The 19,975-nt window shown below is 52.2% G+C and overlaps 1 protein-coding gene across 6 annotated transcripts in view; it reads right to left on the bottom strand.

The window, feature by feature from the left end:
* Ablim2 (actin binding LIM protein family member 2) overlaps nucleotides 1–19,975 on the bottom strand; it is a 124,072-nt gene that overhangs the window by 68,693 nt on the left and 35,404 nt on the right. For all 6 annotated transcript variants that reach the window (XR_015046919.1, XM_085836636.1, XM_085836637.1 and 3 more), the window contains exons 2-6: nucleotides 14,857–15,000; nucleotides 10,689–10,872; nucleotides 6,115–6,230; nucleotides 3,916–4,042; nucleotides 966–1,059 (exon numbers count right to left, since the gene is read on the bottom strand). Coding sequence is in view for 5 of the 6 variants with exons in the window: in XM_085836636.1 (XP_085692762.1) it covers nucleotides 966–1,059; nucleotides 3,916–4,042; nucleotides 6,115–6,230; nucleotides 10,689–10,872; nucleotides 14,857–15,000 (665 nt within the window). In the remaining variant the exon portion in view is untranslated. The remainder of the gene's footprint in view (nucleotides 1–965; nucleotides 1,060–3,915; nucleotides 4,043–6,114; nucleotides 6,231–10,688; nucleotides 10,873–14,856; nucleotides 15,001–19,975) is intronic.

Genomic DNA, 19,975 nt, shown 5'->3' with positions numbered 1-19,975 from the left:
GGTGGAGTAAAAGTCCAGGGCAGTTGGAGGGAGAAGCAGGGGAAGGGGGATGGAACCAGGCTTATGTGGGATGGGACAGGTTGGTCTTTTGCCCTGATCCAGGATATGTCTGTACTAGCTGTGCTCCGCACCCAGGACAAGACTCATAGGACGCACAGGAGACCAAAGTCATAATCTTATTATATGACCCACTCCAACAGTGCAGAAGCAAGCAAAGCTTACGAAAGAGAGGCAGGACTGCCAGCCTGCCTCAGGGCTGGGGCAAGGCAGAGCCTTTCCAGATCTAGGTCAGCAAAGGCTAGAGAGGGAGAGGGTCAGAAGATGCTAACCCAGTGGTTCTCAACCTGTGGGTCTCCCGACCCCTTTGGGAAGGGGTCAAATGACCCTTTCACAGGGGTTGCATATCAGATATCCTGCATATCAGATATTTAAACTCATAACAGTAGCAAAATTACAATTATGAAGTAGTGACAAAAATAATTTTATGGCCTGGGGTCTCCACACCACAAGGAACTGTATAAAAGAGTCACACAGCATTAGGAAGGGTGAGAAGCACTACTCTAACCTAAAAGCAGGCAATTTGCAGTGACTGCCATGAACTATACAAGCGTTTGCAGTTCTGACCCAACATCCATGTTTCTGTGGATCTATCTGAAGGAAGATTGGGAGCACGGATGGAGCCTTGGGAAGAAGATATTCACTGTAGTCTTATTTACCACGCTATACCTAACAAGAGGGCCAGTCTAGCACATCCCAGGTCCCACTCGAGGAGGTGTGCGACACATGATGACACTCGCTTACACACTCGTGAGTGAGCAAAATGTCAACATGAACTCTGTGTGGACAAGAACAGGCTGACAGTGTGCTGAGGGTTCTGGGCACAGGGGAGGGACAGCTAGGGGGTTCAGCTCTGAGATTAGACCTCAGAGCACACCAGCCCGGCCGGCTGGCCACAGGCCTCTCACCTCTAGCACCCGGCCCGTGATGTACTTCTCACAGCCGTCGCAGCGGATGCCAAACTTGCTGTGATAATCAGCCTCGCAGTAGGGCAGCCCATCCCTGAAATGAGACAGGCAAGTCAGGAGGGCATGGGCTCACCCACTTGGCCCCCAACATGCACGAGAACTGCCCATCAACATGGAGACAGGGCGGCTTCCTCCCTACTCTGAGGGGACAATTCCTGGGCAGGTAGCATTCATTTGCCACCACGTGAGATATATGACAACCACCCACTTCCCATGTATTTATACAGAGGAGCAGGGGCCAGCCCTCCTGCCCACTGGATGACAGAGGAGAGAGGGAGGGCTCCAGAGACTGAGATAAGGAACAGAAGTAGCCCGGGAAGTGAAAGGTGCTAAGTCACAGACCTGGCTCTCCTCCCAGGTGCTTCTGACCAGGGGCCAGAGAGGGTGCAAACAAGGGTACCTCCCCGCTTGAGGACAAGGGTACAGGGGTGACTTAAAGCCCAGAAGCAAGTGCAACAAAACAGAAGGCCACAGGGCACCTCTGGCTGTAGGTGGAAGGCCCTGGGGTGAAGTCTGCCTTGTGCCTGTGTTTTCAAGTATGGCTGAATACCCAGTACAGCAGGTGTCGGTGTGGAGGGAGACATATGGAAGCTGTGCTCAGGAGAATGGCTGACTCTGTTCTGTATTAAATGAGCTAGGCATCAGCCCAGTATCATGGAGAGACAGTACAGACAGGAGATCTCCTAAGTTACCTATTCTTCTTCCTTGGCACTGTGAGCCTAGCAATAGATGAAGGGCCGCAAAGGTAGGGAGATAGGGCAGGCGGAAGGGAGGGCTTGAGGAGCAAGGAGGTTGCAGGTGGCCACACTCAAGATAGAAAGGGGGTTCTGGAAGGAGACAAGCAAACTGCCTTGAACCCAAATAGCATGTCCCAAGTGTGTTACTTAATGCCACCAGACATCAGCCCCTCCCACAGTAAAACGGGAGCAATGAGAGTGACGTCATCCTAAGACAAGGCGATGCTGGGGACAGGCTTAAGGAAATCACTGTCAGTACCCAAGACGACTGGTGTTGCTAGCTGTGGCTGTCTTCAGTCACAGGTCACCACCCAGCAGGAGTTGGTGTGGAGGTGACAGGAAGATGGACACCTGCCACTACAAAGCATGCACACTGCCGGGGCTGCAGCTCTTGTGAACTCTATCTAGACTTCCCACCGCTAGGACAAGCAGACTCAAGGCTGTCAGGGTTTAAACTGGGTACCACACTCCTTCTCTCAATGCCTGGACCCTCACAGTGTCCTAGAACGGATGCTCTGGGGATGGGTGCCCCTCAGCGTCTTTCCTTCACTGATCTCAACTCTCAGAGGTGCCTCTCAGAGAGAGGATGCAGACTGGGAGACCCCACAAGCCCATGTAGCCTCAGCAAACCCAGGAGGTTCTTAGATACCATCTCCATGGCAACACCAATGTGATCTCCCCCTCAGTTCTGGAGGCTGCTAAGTAACATGCTGGTGTGGGTGAGCCACCAACGCCCTGTGTGGGGTGGCACCTGATGGGGGGCAACACTGCCATTTTCTTCAAAGAGGCCTGCATAGCAGGCTCTGCCTGCCTGAGTCACTCCCCACAGTGTGGCTGTGACAGAGGCCAGGGGATTCAGGCTTTACAGAGTCATCCATCTGAATGAAAGGAAGCTCATTTTGGTTTGGGGACAATGTTTCATTTTGTGATCAACGTGTCACCTGGTATTATAATCCGGAACACAGAGAGGTCCCTGTTACTTGCTATTCAGCCCCTGCTGACAGAATATACTGTCAATCTGGATGACAGCATGAACATATTGGCCACTAGACTCTACACATGTGCTCCTGGACATTTGTGTAGATGTACATGCATGTTACATGTATGTGTTCACATTTGTATGCATTCATGGAAGGATGCATGTGCACCTGTGTGCATGCATGTGTGTACATGCATGTGTATGTGTATATGTGCATACACATGTGCATGTGTACATATGTGTGTGCATGTGTGTGTTTAAGTCTGTGCATGCATTTATGCACACACACTCCACTCTCTGTAATCGTATAGGGAATTTTTTCCACCCAATCAACCTTTATGTGGGTTCCAATTTTGAAGCATGGAAGAGGACTTTCCTATGCTTGTGGGGGGAGCTCCTCCAAGCCCCACCCCAACCCAACTCACTTCACTTACATTGTGGGAACCTTCTGCCTCACCTCCTTGATCCCAGGGTTAAAATATACCTCAGCTCATGACATGGTCCCACAGCCTCTGGCAAACGCTTGCTCCTCCTCAGGCACTGTGACCCCCTTAACAACATGTTGGGAGAGCACTGAGAAGTGGGTAGCAGACGTCCCAAAGTCCATCTCTGTAGATCAGAGCATCTGCCTGTAGGCTCCCATCATCCCATGGGATCAGCCAGCCCCATGAGTCCTTATGGCTAGTATCTATCAGCTGTTATGTGCCCCACAGGGTATCAGTGCCAGGAATGTCCAGGCACCAAGCAGGTGACAACATCCTGCAACAGAGAGGCAGGTGCTTTGTGTGTGCGTGTGTGTGTGTGTGTGTGTGTGTTGCTTTTTGAGACAGGGTTTCTTTATGTAGCCCTGGCTATCCTAGAACTCACTCTTTATACCAGGCTGGACTCAAACTCAGAGATCTGCCTGCCTCTGCCTTCCAAGTGCTGGGATTAAAGCGTGTGCCACCACATCTGGCTGAGAGACAGGTGTTTTGTGATGTCAGAGCTGGAGAACACAACCCACTTCATCAGGACTGCTGGGAAAGAAGATGAAGGCTATGGGGTCCAGAGCAAGTCCTGGCCCTTGCTGTTGGTCCAGTAGCAGGACTAGTCATTGCGCCAGGACTGGACACCCCTGCCCCACCGGCAGCATTAGGCAAGACCTTCCTGGGCTGGTTCTGCCCACCACACTCACTTGCTGATGTACTCTGCATTGAGGAGTTTCCCACAAGTCTTGCACTTGAAGCATCCCAAGTGCCAGTGCTTGTCCAAAGCCACCAGGGCCTGGCCATTCTTGATTTCTAAGCCACAGCCCCCACAACCTGGAACAGAGAACAAACACAGATACCTTCAGTGTGAGCCCAGAGGCCTCGTATTGCAGGGCCCCACAAACCCCCCAGGGGCACTCAGCATGACCTGGACTCAGCCCTCAGAATCTTAGGTCCCACAGACTCACCCAGGGCAGCCCTAGAGGAGAGGCCCAGGCACAGAGGTGTACTAAAAGGACCCTGTCTGGCAGTTGAAGGGAGCATTTGCGTAGCCCATGGCGGGGCTTGATCCTGTGTGAAGAGCATTGACCCTATGCAGCTAAGGCTGGAGACTGGAAGACCACGGAGGAGATGAGACCCAACCTCCTAAGAGACTGGCACAGAATCATGTCACACCAGGGTGCACTGGGGTCCAGGCTGGCCTGGGGCTGCAGAGTGGCATGCATGATCAAGTGTAAACCTGGGAAAGCAACCCCAAACCCATTCTTAGCTGGAGGCAGAATGGTAAACCTAACCATAATACCGCATCTCACCTAAGGGACTCAACCTTTCTGGAGTGGTCTGAACCCCATTCTCTCTTGCCCCTCCTCCTCCTGGCCCTGCATTCCCACCTGCCTGCAGTCCCCTCCTGGAGAGGTCTGAGTCCCAGCCTTCACCTCCACTCTGCCCTTACCTGCCTAGAGCCCCCTCGTGGGGATTCTCTTTGATCCACATATCCCAGTTCCTCCTCTGGCTATCTGGGGCCACTGGGTTTGAGATCTCTTCCCCTCTGCTCTCTGTTCTGACCCCTAATCCACCGGGGCCTATCCCAGATCCAGACAGCATCTTCTGCATCTGTCCTGTTCATCTCTGCTTTCTCTCTCTGAACCCCACAGCATCCATGAAGACCAGCATTTATCATTGTGTGGTAGTATCCTGGTCTGAGCCTTGATCTGGATCCCAGGAGCCTCTTCTCTCTCAGCTGTGCCCAGCCCTACTCCACATTCCTGGGGGCCCTGGGCCTCATGTCCCAACCCTGTTCTGCTAAGCCAGCTGGTCCCTACACACAGGGAGCTGCTACACTGAGGCCCTTTTCATTCACTGGAGGATGTGTGGGAGCTATCAGCAAATCGGAACAGGCAGGGGGTGTAGGATGAGCATGCAGGGGTACCTGTGGGGGCGTGTATCCCATATGCATGTATCTGTTTCAGGGTGTATACATATATTACATGCTGTGTACATACAGCCAATGTGGGCATACTGCCTCTTAGTATCCAGGCCTGGATTCCAGGACCCCCCTGAACACTAAAGTCCTGTCTAGGGGGAGGCATAGCCTTTGCACATCAGTACACACCTCCCACATGCTTAAAGCATCTTTGACCAGTGCTATCTGGAGTACACAGACACAAAGTGAGCAGTCACCACACTGCACTCCCTGGAAATCAGGACAAGGAAGATGTCTGCACGTGCTCAGTATAGACAGTTTTGGGTTTTGTTTGTTGACACAACATGTGGGTAGCACATGTTGGGTTCCAACTCACTACAACCGAGGATGGCTTTGAACTTGTGATCTTCCTGCCTCTACCCTGTAAGTGATAGGATTCCAGGGACACTGAACCATGCAGGGTTTTATGTGGTGCTGAGCCACATTCTGTGAGCTCCATGCCAGCAGCTCCCAGGCAGGGATGATTTTCTTCCCAGGCGGATTTTAACAAGATCTGGAGACTTTTATGATCCCTCCAAATGGGCGCAGGCCTCTGTGTATGCAAGCAGGACATGGGGGAGACGCTGGGCCTCTTGCTTAGCCCCTTACTGTAGTGAGAATTAGGAGTTTTGGTTTCCTTAAAAAGTGCAGAAATATTATAAGACTATGTTTTTTATTTAGTTGCAGGTGTGGGGATGTGGGGCAGCTCCGCAGCAGCTGACTGTGATTTGCCTCCTGCTCTGGCAGAGGCGTGGTTTTGCCAGCTGCTGATGGTTTCTGCAATTGTGAGACGTTTGGAATTATGAGAAATTTTCAGAGGCTATATAAATGCTAGGACGCAGATAGGTGGAGTGGGTGGTTGCTGGTTGTTCAGGGAGGGAGGTGGTTGTTAGTTCCAGTTTGTTAGTAGTCGTGCTCAAAGAGGATGCCTGGTCACACTTACTCCGGAGGCCCTGGGCCACGTGAGCACTGTTGCCCAGCAATGTGGGTGGGGAACACTTCTGGCACACACACTCCTTCCCGTTGAAGGTCACACGGTCCCCAGGAGGAAAGGGCAGCCTGAAATGAGAGTGGACATCCTGTCAGCCACCTCCAGTGCTTCTCTCCTGCTGTCACTTCAAGGCATGGTTTCCCGACTCAGCAGACAATACTCTTTCTGGGGGACAGAGAACCTAGGCAGACTAGGCTGGGCCCAGGTCCCTGCCTTGCTGCCTGGTCCTGCAACCTTCTTAGCTGCCCCGTGTGCCCTGCATCTCATAGATGTCCGCACCTGTCACCTGCTAGTGGTGTGGTCTGAAAGATATCATGTCCTAACATGATAAACCTTCCCCGGATAAGGAGACTTTAGGATTGAGAGAGAGTCCCTGACAATCTCTAAAGTGTGCTCAGTCATATTCTAGCTGTGCAACTTAGAGTACGTTTCTCAGTCTCTCTGTTCCTGTATCTCATATGCAAGGGAAGACTCCTGCATGCATCACAGGCTTGCTCTCTATTCCGACATCCCTTATGGAGCGTGCTAGCTTAGACGCCAGGGCTGTGAGTGCCCAGCGGCCATCCAATCTACAAGCTTAAGTGGAGATGCACTCTAAACACCTGGCCAGAGCTAAAGGTCCGTGGCTCTCTCCCCAGACCTCACTCCCTACATTCCAGACAACAGGGCCATATTGTGAGTGTTTTGTTCAGCAACATACTGCCCAGATCTGCCCAGGTGGCTGCTCTGTATGTCACCGGTCTGTTCTTTTTCAGGGATGAGCACTACTCCATTGCATATGTTGAAGGGAACTTGGGCTGTTCCAATTTTTTTCTTGTTGCTATGACAAAATGTCCAACAAGAAGCAACTTATCTTGGCTCACAGTTCAAGAGGAGAAGCCCATCATGTTGAGGAAAGCATGGAGATAGGAGTGGACAGTGCTGTCTACACTGTTCTGCGCCAGGAGGTAGGAGTGACTGGAAAATGGGGCCAGGTTATAGCGCCTAAGCACATACCCCTGTGAGCCACTTCCTCCAGCAAGGCTCTACCTCCTAAAGGTTCCGCAACCTTCCCAAACAGCACCACCAGCTGGAGACCAAATGTACAAACACATGAGCCTCTGGAGGGGACCTTTTTACCCCAGCCAGCAGGGTCTATCCTCAGAGCCCTGGCTCTCTACCTGTAATAGATTTTATGTTCATCTGTTCTGATGCAGAACTTGAGTCTAGAGCCAAGGCTAGTCTTAAACTTGGGATCCTTCTGTCTCAAGCCCCTCAGGGCTGGGATTGCAGGTTGTGCGCTGACCGGCCTGGCTGCCTTGAGGTTCTGTTGATATCTTTTCACATGATTTCCCTCCAGTCTGCAAAACCGTCACTCTGTCACAGGGCAGGCCCAGCCCGCGGGGGGCCAAACTCACTCAGCTCTTGTGTGTCCACTTACGATTTGCCTTTATCTTTTTTTTTTTTTTAATGGTGCTCACTATTCTCTTGCCCCATTGTATAATCCAACGAGGTTGCTGTGCCCAGAGCCGTGACACCATCACCATGATCAATTTTGGAACATTTTAATTGCCATTTAAAATGGCATCTTAATCAGCAAGCTCAACTCTGGGTCAGTTTACCCATCCCTCAGATTGGCCTTGGGCTGTGAGTCTGGCCTTCTTTTTCAGAAGGGTTTTGGCTAACTACAGCACTGTTTGGTGGGTTCCTTTGGGCACTTACAGACATCTTCTTCCTGTTTCCCAGCATGCATAGCTCCTGGGGGAGGTCTGAGCACCTCTGCAGACACGGTGGTTCTTTGGTGATTTCTGTTGTGGTAGTAGTGTTTTTCCTGCTATTTTTAGATTCCTTTCTTTTCTCTTTTTTCTTGCAAATCTTTTGTAGTGTGGCTGTGCACAGCTGGGGAGTTCTCACTGGGATGTTGTATGTAGGGTTGACTGTGGATATCTGGGTATACTCTCTTGCCTGTGAACATCACTTTTTAGGGTCACTGCGATTTTGGGGCTGTAGGTTTCTAGCTTTCAGCAAATCTAGACAATCTTCATCCATTATTTTAAAAGGTTTTTTTGTTTTTTGGTCTCCCCTGCCTACACAAGCATGCAGACAGACTTACAGACCAATGGACAGGCAGACAGTGGCTCTACATCCACTCCCCTGTGTACCAGTGTGGAAGTGTCTACTGCTATACTTGGATTTCCAGTCACTTGTCACATGTGCCTGATCGCTTCAGGAGTTACATGTTTGACTCCTGAGTGGCCTTCTGGACACACTGTCCTTGAAACAGTGACAGAGTGGACATGGCTGCTCCCATGTCCAGACCTGCCGATGTCACCCTGGTGGTCTCCGCTAACTTCTTCCAGGTTTTGGTTGGTGGCTCATCTGGAGGTCCACACTTCCGAGTAAATCCCGGATGCCACAGACTCTGCAGTTGGGTGCGGGGCTCTCACACCTTCCTGTAAGGAGGTTGGGCTCAGGAGGTTGCCAGCTTCTAGGGACATCCTGAGGAGGCTCACCTTTCACCTGCAGAGTGGGTACACAGCAGCCCCTGCTCCAGGGCTGTCTGAACCCTAGCAATACGGCCCACCCCTGCAGTGACCAGCAAGGTCCTCAGGGCTTAGAACTCAGTGTCCCCTGGAGACTGTACACTCACGGCAACCTTGTTGGCCCTCACCCACTGATGGCTCGTGTTCACTGTCAGCTTGACTGGATTGAGAAACATCTGGCAACCTTTACAGTACACCTCTGGGTGTGGACACCTCTGGGTGTGGACACCTCTCGGTATGTACTGTATCTGAGTGTTTCCAGAAGGGAAGTTCATCTTGAATGTGGGCAGCTGCAGCATTGTGCATCCATTCATTGTGTCACTGTAGACGGAGTCTTCTGAAGCCATGGCGGGGGGGGGGGGGGGGCGGGGAGCATGGTTCTTCCTTCTAAAGCATTTCACTTGGGCAACTGTCATCACAGAGTAGAGTCCTCTTGATGGAGACAGGTAGGCATTTGGCCTGAGACTTGGCAGGGCCCACTCTCTCCCCTTGTCTCACACGTCCTGACATACCACCCTTCCACTCACTATCTCACCCTGGCCAGGAAACACAATCACTCTATTCTCCACTCCAGATTCAACCTCCATCAGGAAGCAGGAATCTGACCTGTGCTTTGCTGCCTCTGAACTTGGGCCCCAGCTCCAGCCAACTGTGTGGTGTCTAGCCTGGCTGTGTGTGCAGTGGCAGAGCCCCACCCCGACCTATAACCTGAACAGCGCTGTCTGTCGTCACTTGTAATACACTGGGGACCTCTGATCCATCCACACTAGAGAGCACACAGCAACCCTTCCATGGAAAATGTCCCCCGTAGAGCTTCCTCCTCTTGATGTCTTCTGGTCAAAGGCTCAACTCTGGCCTTGGGTACATGCTGTGACCACAGATGGCTACTTGGAAAGGATGCTGGAAAACATCACAAGCCGGACACTGATGCTGGAAAACACCGATGCTCACTCTACTCTTCACTCTCGCCTGTGTTTGTTGGCCAGAGGCCTCAGGGAGGCTGACACTGGTCAGAAGGCACAGGTGACCATAGGCCTTGCAGAGTGGCATCCAGACCCTTCACGGGGAGTTCAGTTGCTCTATGCCAGGTACCAGGGACCAGAAGCAGGCCTCCTAGTCCCAGCCCTCTCCCAGCCACCTCTATGAGATCATACCACAGTGTTGGGCAGGACACAGCCCTGGGCCAGGATGGGTCAGGTTGCAGAAGGCCAGGACACAGGGAGAGAAGGAGGGAGGAACTTACTGAGTGGGCAGGAAGGAGAAGAGAGGGGGAAGAGGAAGGGTGACTCAATGAGTGCTCCACAGGACCTGCCTTCCCCTTCTGGAGGAATCTAAGAAGCTGAGATAACAGATCCAGAGCCAATGCTGGTGGAGCCCTAGGCCAGCAGCACCCATGGATTGAGTGAAGGAAGGGATGAAGGAATACATGGATATAAGAGGCTGAGACACCTCTAGGAAGGATCAGGAGCTTGGAGAAGGCTCCAGGGGTGCTGGGGAGACAGGTGGATGAGGGTGAGGAGAGGGCAGTGTCACATGTGGAGTCCTGAGCCAGGACACTGGCTAGGTAGATTTGAGGACAGTAATATGTGAGGCATCTGTAGATAGGGTGTGGCACCTGCAGGTTGGGACACAGGGAGTAGAGCCTGGGCCTGTGAGAGTGGGAGGGCAGGGCAGGCTAACACCTGGGCAGCCATGGCAGGAAGCAATGTTGAAAAGATAGAGCTGAAAACAAGGACAAGGACAGGCTAGGGATGGCCACCTTGGAGACCAGAGGTAGCCAGGGTGTGCTGCGGGGTTGGGCAGGGGCAGCCGGGGCCTGCTAGGAGCCAAAAGATGGTCATGGGTAGGAGGAAGGGCCCAGGTAAGGGGTTAGGGTGTGTGATGGGGCTGAGCTAGGGAGGCTAGAAGGCTTGGAGGAGGATGCGTGAAGATGGAGTGGAGCCAGGGCTGGGGGTAGATGTGCAAGGAGGTAGAGGCTGGCAGAGCAGAGGCTAGACCACTTACCTGCAGACAGCACACACGAAGCAGTCAGGGTGGTAGGTCTTCCCAAGCGCCGACACCACTTCGCCTTCAATGAAGCGGTCACAGCTGAAGCAGCGAGTGCCATAGAGCCGCTGGTAGTCACGTGTGCAAATGTGCTCACCCTGCCTCACGAAGAAGCCACCCTCAGCCAGGTCACAGCCACACGCTGTGGAGAAGATCAAAGATTGGGTCAGTGGAGTGACCAACTCATGCCTCGTGGAGATCTGAGACCAGCCCACTCGATGCAAGCTTCTACAAATCCAAATGGCTAAGTAGACCTGGGATGGGGCTCCAGGGACAGACACAGGCTCCCCTGCTAGCATAGAGTCAAGTGTATTTCCCATACAGAAGCTTCCAGAAAGAAGCACTGAGAAACGGAGGACAGGACTAGCTTCCCAACCTTGCTGGGATATGATGAGGCTATTTCACCTCTGAGATCCTGTGAGCCCCTCCAAGCTGTTCCAGTGGTGGAAGAAGAGGTTAAGCAGGGTGCATATGTACATGAGAGAAAGAGACAGAGGTAGAGAGACAAGGAGAGATACAGAGACAGATAGACAGATAGACAGACAGACAGTGGATAGCTTTCCACTCTATGCTCTGCTCTGGGCTGAAGGTCCTAGTGAAGGACAAGTGAGCCATTACATGGTCCCCAAGTCCACAGGGAAACTTCCCACTGCCTCCCCCTTTCTTCTGGGCTCCCACAGTCCTGAACCCCTGACTCCTGTAATATGGCAAGGCCAGATCCAGAGCAGGAGAACCTACAGGCTCACTGTAAGTCACTAGTCCCTTCTCCTAACACCCAGCTCCAGATTGCTGTGCCTAGTGGAGGACTTGCAGAGAGGACCTGCAGGCTGTAGACTGAAGTATCTACCCTGGGACTACTGGTCACCAACAGCTGGTGGGCCCCAGTCAACTTCTGAGGACATAGTATGTTCCTTCCTCATACCCTCTAGCCCCAGAAGCACGTGTGAGCCAGCCATTCAATGTCTCAGATGGAAAATGGTCAATGCCATTTTCAGAGCTGTGGCTGCTGGTGTAAGAGCTGCCCCACCCCCCCCCGTGTCATGTGCATGCACAGAGGAATGCCACTGTGAAACCTAGACTACTGCATCCTAATAGCCCACTATCCTAGCCTATGGCTGCCACTGCCATCGCTTCTACCAAAGGCTAGATGCCAGCCTGGGGCCTTGCTGGATTCCTTCTCCACACCCAGTCTGGGAATGAAACCCAAGGTCTAATCATGTCCCACCAAAGATCAAACAAATATCCCTTCTGCAAGAACAGGCCATGGGGCTGACAGAGCTGCACAGGATTATATTGCGGTGCCTTGGAGACAAGACAGTGTCACAAATACTCAAGGTGCTGACTCTGGGCTGTGTCTGCCTGTCACAGCTGTGACAACACTGCTCAGTCCTTAGAGGAGAAATGTGTGCAGGGGCAGAGACGTAGGCTCGAGTGAGCCCCACTGCAGCACAGGGAGAGGAACACAGATAGCTGAGAGACTCCACCGACTCCTGGCCCTGCTGCCTCAGCCGTCTGCTAGCTCCTAGCTGCCTTAAGGATCCCAAGGTCACCCTAAGACAGTGACATCTCAGACCTCTGCTCCTAAAAATAAAAAGTCCAAGTTCACCAGTAACTCTAGTCCCTCATGGAGACAATGCGCTCTATCATGTTACAGTGTGAAAAGGATCAAGTTCAGAGGCCTGGAGGGCTTGGGGAACACAGGGGTTGGCAGCAGTGGGTAAGAAGGCAGGCTCAGGGTCACTTCCTGGAATTAATTCTTCCTTCCTTTCTTTCTTCCTTGTTTCTTTGTTTCTTTCTTTCTTTGTTACTTTCTTTCTTCCTTCCTTCCTTTCTTCCTTGTTTCTTTGTTTGTTTGTTTCTTTCTTCCTTTGTTTTTGTTTGTTTGTTTCTTTCTTTCTTCCTTCCTTTCTTTCTTCCTTTGTTTCTTTGTTTCTTTCTTCCTTTGTTTCTTTGTTTGTTTCTTTCTTTCTTTGTTTCTTCCTTTTCTTTTCCTTTCTTTCTTTCTTTCTTTCTTTCTTTCTTTCTTCCTTTTCTTTTCCTTTCTTTCTTTCTTTCTTTCTTTCTTTCTTTCTTTCTTTCTCCCTTTCTTTTTTAATTTGTACTTGTTCATATGTGTATGGTGACCAGAGGTCAATGCCAGGTGTCTTCCTCAAGTTGTCCTCCATATTTGTTTTTGAGACAATGTCTCTCGGATTCAGCTGTGCTGGCTTCCCAGTGAGCTCCAGGCATCTTCCTGCCTCTGCCTACCCACAAGCACTGGGTTAAGCAGATGCACACCCACATCTAGCCTTTTCTGTAGGTGTTGGGGCTCTGCAGTCAGGCTGCAGAGAGTGGCTGCTGTTCCCTGGAGTAAAGCTTCCCCAGAGCCAATGTGTCCTTTCCTCTGGGGAGGGACAGTTTGGAGCTGTGTGCAATGGCAGGCTCTCTGTGTGGTGGCTCTCTAACCTGCAACTCACGCCCACTCTGTGGAGCCTGAGGCATGAGTTTTCCTAGCAATGCTGGGAATAAAGTATCACATCCTCATTTCTTTCTCCAAACAGCTGTAGTCATCATTGTGGGGTCGCTACCACAAAGAGTGCTGGCTTTTGTCATGTGTAGTAGTAGAGGAAGGACTAGAAAGATGGGGTATCATTGTAAGAATGCATCAGGGCCAAGATGTCTGAGATGCCGAGAACCCCCTCAATCCGGGTGGCTCTTGAGACAATGAAAGCCAACTGCGTATGCCCTAGGACAAGGACTCTGAAGGCTTCAGCTGAAGGCAGATCCCTCAGGATCCAAGCATAAAGTAAGAGCTAGCTCAGGCTATCCCTGTCACTACCATACAGACCATGTTTCTCCTGCGGAGGCTGATGGTACAGAGCTGACAATACCAAGAGTGTTTTGGGGTGGCCCTTCCTGCAGAAAATTCTCTTTTCAAACACCAGGAAGGCTCAGCCAGTGTGGAGCCCCACAAACAAATGCCCAGGCACTTCTATGGGTTCAGGGGCCATGGGGGTGGGGTGGGCTGGAATCAAAACCCGAGAAGCTCCGAGCTCCATCTCCCCTCTCTGGGGTCAGTCACCAGCCCCTCCCCACAGCTGACCTGGTAGTGTCGCCTCCTGCCAAGGGCAGCCTTGTTCTTGCATGACACATTTCTATCTTCAAGTCAGAGTCAAATGTTATCTCCTCTGTGGACTCTTTTCTGGAAGCCTCTGGACTCTCCTCTGAGCCTCCATATCCCAAGGATTTGCCTCCTATTCTTTCTATCCAAACAGTCAAGTTAACATCCCCTCCATTCACTGAGGGTCCCTGAGGCCAAGGCAGTACCAGTCCCCATACAGCCCAGGTGATCACCACTGCCAAGGCCGGGGCCAGGCACATAGGGCTGCAAACCAGCATTCCTTTAACACCGCCAGCTCTGTGAGTCTGGATGCCATGTCCAGTGGGTGGGTCCTACTCACTGTACCCTGTGGGTAGTTTTCTCACATTTCCAGGGTGTTGGGTGGAGACATGCTTGGTCCCCAGCATGCACACCAAATGCAGGGCAGAGGAGAAGGCTCCAAAGCAGGTCACATTCCCTGCAGAGCCGTGGCTCACGGCTTTAGCCCCCTTGTCCTCACCTTCTTGATTTAAAACCATTGTATTTTTAGGCTACTTTTTATAAGCAAGGAAAAACCAATGACTTTCATTTAGAACATTTTCAGTACTACTACATGAGAGATGCGGCGGGATCTGGTGTGGCGAGCTCCCCTGAACCCCAACTACTGATTTTGCACAGCAAGCAAAGGTTACTGATACTCTGGTTAGTGCCCTGGTGACCCAAAGATGGCTTCCCTGATCCTGGGCCAGCCTCATGATCTGCAGACCCGGAGTCTCCCGACCCCCACTCCCACCCCCTGAGGATTCCTTTGCCACACCAGATGGCTCAAAACTCTGCAGAAGCTCCGTGTGTCCAGAGAGCTTTCTGGACGGAGAAAAAGGGAAAAGGGTGTCTGGGAAGCCTGGTTTGGGGCACTCTGGCTGAGAAGCCTGGCTCAGGTCACTCCGTGGCCGAGCATGGGCCACAGAAAAGCTCAGCTCACAACCTTAACCCCTCTTGTCCTCACCTTCTTGATTTAAAAGCACTGTATCTTTAGGTTGCACTCACCTTTGCACACGAAGCACCTAATGTGGAAGTACTTGTTCTGCACACGCAGCACCTCTCCCTTGCACACATTCCCACAGGTGTTACACAGGATCGCAGTGCTGGCCGGCTTCTCCAGTGGGGCATGAGCAGCCTGGGGCTGCGACACTGTGGGGAGAAAGGAGTCAGGTTAAAGTGAGGGGCACTCAGCACAGGGAGAGCAAACAGAAGGCCTTCCAGCATGCCCCTACCCACAGGGCTGGTCCCATAGGGAGTAAGGTGGTGGTCCATCTCCTCCTTCCATCTGGGATCAAGTGACACTCAGGTTGTATGACAGGTGACAGTTCTGAGAGCCAAAACCATTGTGGGCTCTGTTTGTGGTTATTCTGCCCAGTGAGCTGTCTTATCCCTCTCTCTGCATACTTATCTATGACATCCCAATATGTCCCTGTGTACCTCTAGAGTTGCAAGGCAACTTCTGTCCCCTCCTGAAGAGCAGCTAACCCTTGTTGCATCCACCTGGCATAACTTTGACACTCAGAGTCTAAGAGCAGCATCACTTCCAGAGAACCTAGCCACCTCTCAGCCTTGGGACCCTTAGCCTCTTCTTCAAAATCAGCTGCAACATTCTGAGAGCTGGTTTCACTCTTCCTTTGGGTTCCATAACATGGGAGTAAACATTGTTAGTGTCCCCTGAGAGTCAGCCACAGCCAGGTAGGCTGCTGAAGGAAGCATTAAAAACCAGGGCTATGGTTCAAGAGCCAGGGTTATACTATAGTCCCAGGACCAGGCATGACTATCCACCCCTCCCCCTACTGCCTGCTAAAGCATCTGCAGATGTCAGTTCACAGGATGCTGCATCATGATGTGGAAGCCTTAGGTCTACCCCTCAATTGCCCTGTACCTGGGAAGTGTCCAAAGACTCTCAAGTTTTAGCTTGAAGGAAAAACCAGTTGACTGGAGGAACTAAAGAGCCACAAGCCCCAGGTTGCCACACAGGGACCAAATGGGTCTGCAGTCAGAGGGGAGGGATTGACTAGATAGACCGCACAATTGGCAATGCACAGACCTCGCTATCCCAGCAATGTACCTAGATGTCTGTTGGAACATTATAACTATGTATGGGACTTGGGGTCTCTGGAGCTTAGACATGAGCTAAGGAGACAAAGGAGAGGTCATTGGCTGTTCAGTATGGCTTGATGACATCAAAGGACATTTCTTAGAGATGTGATTAAGGACTAGGTCAGAGAGGTACAGGATAGCTAATCTTGACAAGGAAGGACCATGAGCCATGAGAGCTGGCATCTCCAGAAGCCAGCAAAGGTGAGGTGAAGTTTCCATCATCAAGTACAGAAAAATATAGGCACAGCCTCAGCTCAAACCTGCCCAACCATCCAACGCTGCTCACCTTCACTACTGCAGCCACGGGACACAGGCAAGTGATGGTGGGGACAAGATGGTGCACTCTGGCCATCTGCCCCTCTCCCTTGTAGTAGGCAGGACCCACCATTAGCCACAGCAGCCCATCAGGGTAATCTTAGTCAACCACTGTCTGAAGCATCACACTGAGAACAAATGTGCAGCCATGTCCAGGGACCATAGATGCAGGGTGGGGATCCACGACTCACAGCCACGTGCCAGGGACCCAACTCCATCCACCACATAACCAGGGTCCACGTGTCACAGTCAGTCAAACAGAAGGCAGTTGCTATCTCCAGTAATAGCCCAGGGGCTAATCCATAGCTCTGCAGCATGATCCAGCAAGGCCAGGATGTGACTGCTCACCTATAGCTGCTGCCTGGCCTTTCCTCTGCCTCCTACCTAGGATCACCATAGAAGCCAAACTACCCCTAACCTGCCCCTCAGACATCTGCCTTCAGTTGGTGTTTCAGCTTACCCAGTCTGCTATCCACCATGGGCCTCACTTCATCCTCCCTCTGCCACAGGGCTTTTTCCACCCTCTGTGACCTATGTCACTCTGATGACCGCAGTGACAGTGGTGTCCCCGCAGCAGCGACATGATACAGCCCACATCCCTTGCTGTTGGGTGCAGCCATTTCCCCTTCATCCCCACACCCTCTCAGCACCTCGGCCATGATGGTACCACACCAGCCCTGTAACCCCTTCCCTATTGAATCGGATCAGAAACACCAATTCATAGTAGAGAAAGCTGGTGGGAGACCAGAGAGCCAGGCCCTCTGGCTCAGCTGGATTTCGAGAGGCTCAGTGTGGCCAGGCCCTTCAGCTATGTATAGGAAGCACAGTTGGAGTCATTCACAGCTGTGCATAGCTGGGTCACTGAGGGGGGCTCTTGTGATGCAGGGTGGGGTGGCTCTCCAGAACTTCTATGTCCATCCAGTTTGGGACACAAAGGACAATGGGCAGCATCTTCTCATGATCAGACAAGACAGGGATTATATGATGGGAATCTGGCTCAAGGCCAGGTGGAGTGAGAAGTCATGTTCAGATTTGGGGCTCCCATGGACTGTGGGGTTACACGAGCGTGGAATGTAGTCTCAGCTCTGCCTCTTGTGGGATTGCGACCTTGAGAGAGTTCCTGTCCACACCACTCCACCATCCCACCACCCCACCTTCTAGCTGCCTTCCCATCTGTCCTTGGGTATCCACCCACCCTCTGCCTTCGATCTGTCCTTCCATCTGTCCTTTCCATCCACCCACCCTTTGATCACATCCCCTGGTCCTGGGGAAATGCTGGATCAAGGGCAAAGTGATTCGCTTAGCAACCAGCCCAGCAAACACTGAAGTTTTCCATAACACTGATCAACCCTTTTTTTTTTTTTTCAGGAATACATGGGGGTTGGGTATAGCTCAGTAGCAGGATACTTGCCTAGCATGCAAAGGCCCTGGATTTCATCCCTAGCACCAGTTCCCAAGTTACTGGATATGCATTTGGTTTGAGGGAAGAGCTATATTAAGAGTGTCAATTTGCTGGCCAGACCCCACCCTGGCCACTAAACAGCCTGGAGCTATGGTCACGGTAGTGGTGCTGCCCTCTGGTGGTCAGAGGAAGATCTGCACCACGAATGGCCCTCCACACCAGTAAGCTCTTACTAGCGTCCCTTCAAGCTGGTTAACTGGCTGCAGATTGGACATGTGGGCCTTTTGCCCCCGTGGGATTCATTCCTAGAATGTGGGGCAGTTGCTGATTAGCAAGGTCACGTATACCCATGGAGAGGCAACCGCAAACCTGCTCAGCCTACTTGTTCCCTTCTCGCCCCATCCCTGCCAGTGCTTAGAGGGGGCCATGTTTCTCACAGCAGAGGCAGAATGCTGCCATCTCTGGATACTTGTAGATGACTTGAGGCTCTGAAACAGGACAGTCAGACAGGCAGGAGGGCACCCAGAGAACAGTCCCCAGCTGTCCTACGCTGTATGAGGCATCCATGGAGGCACGGGGAGCTGAACAGAGGCAGAGAGAGGAGGACTCAGGATGCAGGGGTGTGGTGTGTCTCATCCAGTGACCCTGCCTCTCTAAAACCACTCCAAATATAGAAGTGCCCAGAGCAAGCTGAACAAGCTGTCCTTGAAGGTCAAAGACAGTCTGGCAGCCAGGGGCACACAACTGTTAAGAAAAAAAAGCAATCTTTCCAACTAATAAAGTACCCAAACAAAGCCAACAAAGGCCCAGGCGCCTCTGAGGCAGGCGTCTCCTGTCCTCCTTGCTTGGCTTGGGCTGAGCTGGACACAGATTCCCCCTCCCTGGCTCCAGCTTGGACTCTGTGAAGTCAGTCACCAGGGAGCACAAAAGTGTAACCTACCGCCTTCTTAACGTCCTGCTCAGCTCCAGACCCACTGGGTACAAAGAAGTCTATCCAACCCTCCTGACACTCCCCTGAAGCCAGCATGGTGCCTACCTCACAAGAGAGTAACCTGAGGCCAAGAACAGCTGAATGGGCCCAGGCCAGCCATGCCAAGGCTTGGAAGCACCATCAGGAGAGTCAGGAGAGGATTCTGGGGGGCCTGCATGGTACAACCCTAAGATCTATGCCAGGGCCTAGGATTCAAAGGACCCAGGATTACTTATTTATTTTTTTAAATGTCTCTGGTGATTCAGAATCATCCCCATAGCTGCCTATCCCAGTAACTCTGGCTAGGTACATGCCAGGGACCCAGCTATGGCTGTCCCATCAGAGGGCCACTCACTGTGTTGCACTTGGGAAAAAAAGACTTCACATAAGACCTAGAAGCCTACATCCTGCTCCACTGGGGTCTGATTCGGGAGGAAGGGGCTTCACAGGACTGACGGCTGCTCCCAGGAGGCTGTTCTAGAGCCTGTGGTCAGCAGGGCCATGGAATAGGACCCTCGGGCTGCTTGGTCCAAAGTGGGGCATCCACCGTGTCTTCCAGAAGGGCAGCTGACCAGGCATCAGTGCTCCCAGAGTCATCTGGTGCCAGCTTCATTTCTGGGCATCTATGCTGACTTCTCAGTGCCTGTCCATCTCCAGTGGCCCCTGGCATCCCCAGCTCTGATTCACAGGGTCACAGCTGGTGGTGACTTCTGAGCTGTCTTGTCATTCCTGGACACAGGCTCCTTGGAGCCTGAGCTGAAGGCCCCTCTGTCTCTTCCACCTCCACATCCCTGTGCCTCTGCCTCTGGGGAGTCCTCTGGGATTTCCTCCAGGCTGGCAGGCCTTCACACCTGGCTGGCTGCACGGGGGAGGCACCTGCACATGAGCTGTGCATGCCGGAGAGTCTCTGTCTGTCTGTCGATTGTCCCGGACAGGGAAAGCCTTGGAAGGAATCAAGTGTGATGCATCACAGCCTCTGAGGCGCTGACTCAAAGCCTGCCATGATGGACTTGAGGGATCGGGATGAGGCAGAAGAAGCCTCCTGCAGGCCTCCAGCAGGAACAGGGAGAAGTTCCCAGGCATGGACGGTGACTTAGCATTAAGCAGAACTGGATGCCAGTCCCTGAAGAGCTACACAGGGACCTTAAACACATGTCCCCAAGGGAAAGCTGCCAATGTGGAAATGCGACAGCCCATGCTTTCCACTATGGCTTTCTGGAAAAGACAAACCCAGTGACCGTTGGTGAGTGGCTGCTGGGTGAGGCACAGGCAGACATCTCTGTGAGTTTAAGGCCAGCCAGTCTAGAGAGTCAGTTTAGGGTTGGGAGAGGGGA

This window comes from Mus caroli, unplaced genomic scaffold (assembly GCF_978045245.1).
Source record: "Mus caroli unplaced genomic scaffold, Mus_caroli_1 scaffold_4, whole genome shotgun sequence".
NCBI lineage: Eukaryota > Metazoa > Chordata > Mammalia > Rodentia > Muridae > Mus > Mus caroli.
Note: the sequence above shows the minus strand (reverse complement) of the source record. Positions and strands in the feature narration are given on the sequence as shown.